At 58.9% G+C, this 1,968-nt stretch overlaps 1 protein-coding gene across 1 annotated transcript in view; it reads left to right on the top strand.

Moving 5' to 3' along the window:
* Positions 1-1,050: 1,050 nt before the first annotated feature.
* TBC1D25 (TBC1 domain family member 25) overlaps positions 1,051-1,968 on the top strand; it is a 19,517-nt gene continuing 18,599 nt past the window's right edge. The window contains exon 1 of the mRNA XM_015423512.1: positions 1,051-1,456. Within this exon, the coding sequence (XP_015278998.1) occupies positions 1,352-1,456 (105 nt within the window). The 5' untranslated portion in view covers positions 1,051-1,351. The remainder of the gene's footprint in view (positions 1,457-1,968) is intronic.

The following is a 1,968-nucleotide window of genomic DNA, read 5'->3' as shown; positions in this document are numbered from 1 at the left end:
TGCTGACAGCCTGGTTCAGGCACTGAAAGCTTCAAAAAACTGAGGCCCCCTGGAAAGGATAAAAGGACACACCTGCTGTCCCTTTCTTTCATGCTGGTCTCCCCCTGAACTCTCATTTTCCGGGTGTCCCTTCGCTGCTTCTAACCAAGCCCTCCTTCAGGCACTCCTTTTGTTGAGTGCCTAGCCTGACAAGTGTCTGTCCAGGCCTTGCTTAAAGACTGCCAATGTGAGCAGTGACTCACGAAACCTCATCCGCTGCCACAAAAAAGGTGCTACTGCATTCTTGCTAGTTTCTCCGAGGGATTTCTGGACGTCTCCAAGCCACACCGGGAGGTTGGCAACCGCACCAGTGGAATATCAGGTTGGTGACGGTTCAACCCCCCCCCCCAAAAAAAATATATTGGAGGCGGAGCCAGGCGTGCTATTGTGACGCCAACACCACCCCTCCCTTTCGCTCCCCGGGAAGGTCCGAGCCCAGTGAAACCATTGCCAACACTTCCGGTTCGCTATTGAGCGGGGGGTGGGGTGGAATCCTAGATAAGAAAATGAGACAAGACAGCACAGAGATGCGGTAGAGTGGTGGACTCTCCGTTCTACACTAAGAAAGAAAGTAAATAAAATGGAGTTTTGCGGCGGCTTTAGAGAAACAACATTTTATTCCAGACCAGAGCGCTTTTCTTCCGACACAGTGGCCACCCATGGCCGTCTTCCGGTTAGAATCGGAAGTAGTCTTTGTGTATGGTTTAGGGCTCACGATCCCCTCGTTACCCGGATGTTGTTGTTCGTTCCGACAACGCGGCCGTTGTGACGTCATTTTCGCGCGCTAGTCGATTGAGTGCCATAATTAAACCCCTGGTTATGACGCCAGCGGGCTCCCGCTCGAGAGCCTCTCAGCGACGGGCCCAACGCTGGCGCCGGTGATGTCTCTTTACCCCGGATGTTGTTTAGGGCGTAAACTTTATCTTCATGACCGGCAGGCTCTTCTTCGGCCACAGGCTTGGCCTTTTGTTCCATCCGCTAGAGCCCACTTCCGTTTCCCCTCAGCGGTTGGCTTTCCTGCGAGAACGATGTTCTCAGGCTGGCTTCGGCGCCGGGCGATGACGTCACCCCGGCGGCCCAAAGGCGGAAGTAGCCGGCGGGAGGGGAGGGTCAGATGATGGAAGCGGGTCCCTCGCCTTTGCCTTCCCCGCCTCGCGCGCGAGCCCCGGCGGCGGCGCACTGACGAGCCGGCGGCTCGAGGCTCCGTCCCTCCCCCCTCCCCGGCCCCTGGCGGGTGACGCAAAGGGGGAGGGGGATGTAACGGCCCCGGCGCGAGGCGCCTCCGCCACAGAGGGGAGGTGGAGGGGTCGGGATGGCGGCAGCGGGGGCTGCTGCGGCAGCGACGCCCGGAGGGGGCGGGCCTGGACCGGGGGCCCAAGAAGAAGAGGAGCACGAAGTCGTTCGCGTGAGGGTCAAGGTGAGCCGCCCTAAGGGGAGAGGCGGCGGCGGCCGTCGAAGGTGGCTGTTGGGTTGACACAAGGGAGGGGCTGGCTCAGTTGGCAGAATTTCTCGCGGAGCTGCCAGCTCCGAGTTGAGAAATCCCTGGAGATTTGGGGGTTGTGCCTGGGAGTGCGGTGCTTGGAGAAGGGGGGTGGGGGGTGTCCCGCTCGGGTACATGAGAACCTAAGAGAAGCCAGTGTTGGATCAGGCCAGTGGCCCATCCAGTCCAACACTCTGTGTCACACAGTGGCCAAAACCCAGGTGCCCTCAGGAGGTCCACCAGCAGGGCCAGAACTCCAGAAGCCCTCCCACTGTTGCCCCCCCAAGCACCAAGGTTGTCTCCAAGGGTATCCCAATGTAGACTGTATTACAGTAAAAGGTAAAGGTAAAGGTTCCCTTGCTCGAAAGCCAGTCGAATCCGACTCTAGGGTTGTGGTGCTCATCTCCATTTCAAAGCCGAAGGGCCAGCGCTGTTCGAAGACGTTTCCG

Source organism: Gekko japonicus, unplaced genomic scaffold, assembly GCF_001447785.1.
Source record: "Gekko japonicus isolate JY-2015 unplaced genomic scaffold, Gekko_japonicus_V1.1 scaffold2800, whole genome shotgun sequence".
Taxonomy (NCBI): Eukaryota; Metazoa; Chordata; class Lepidosauria; order Squamata; family Gekkonidae; genus Gekko; species Gekko japonicus.
Note: the sequence above shows the minus strand (reverse complement) of the source record. Positions and strands in the feature narration are given on the sequence as shown.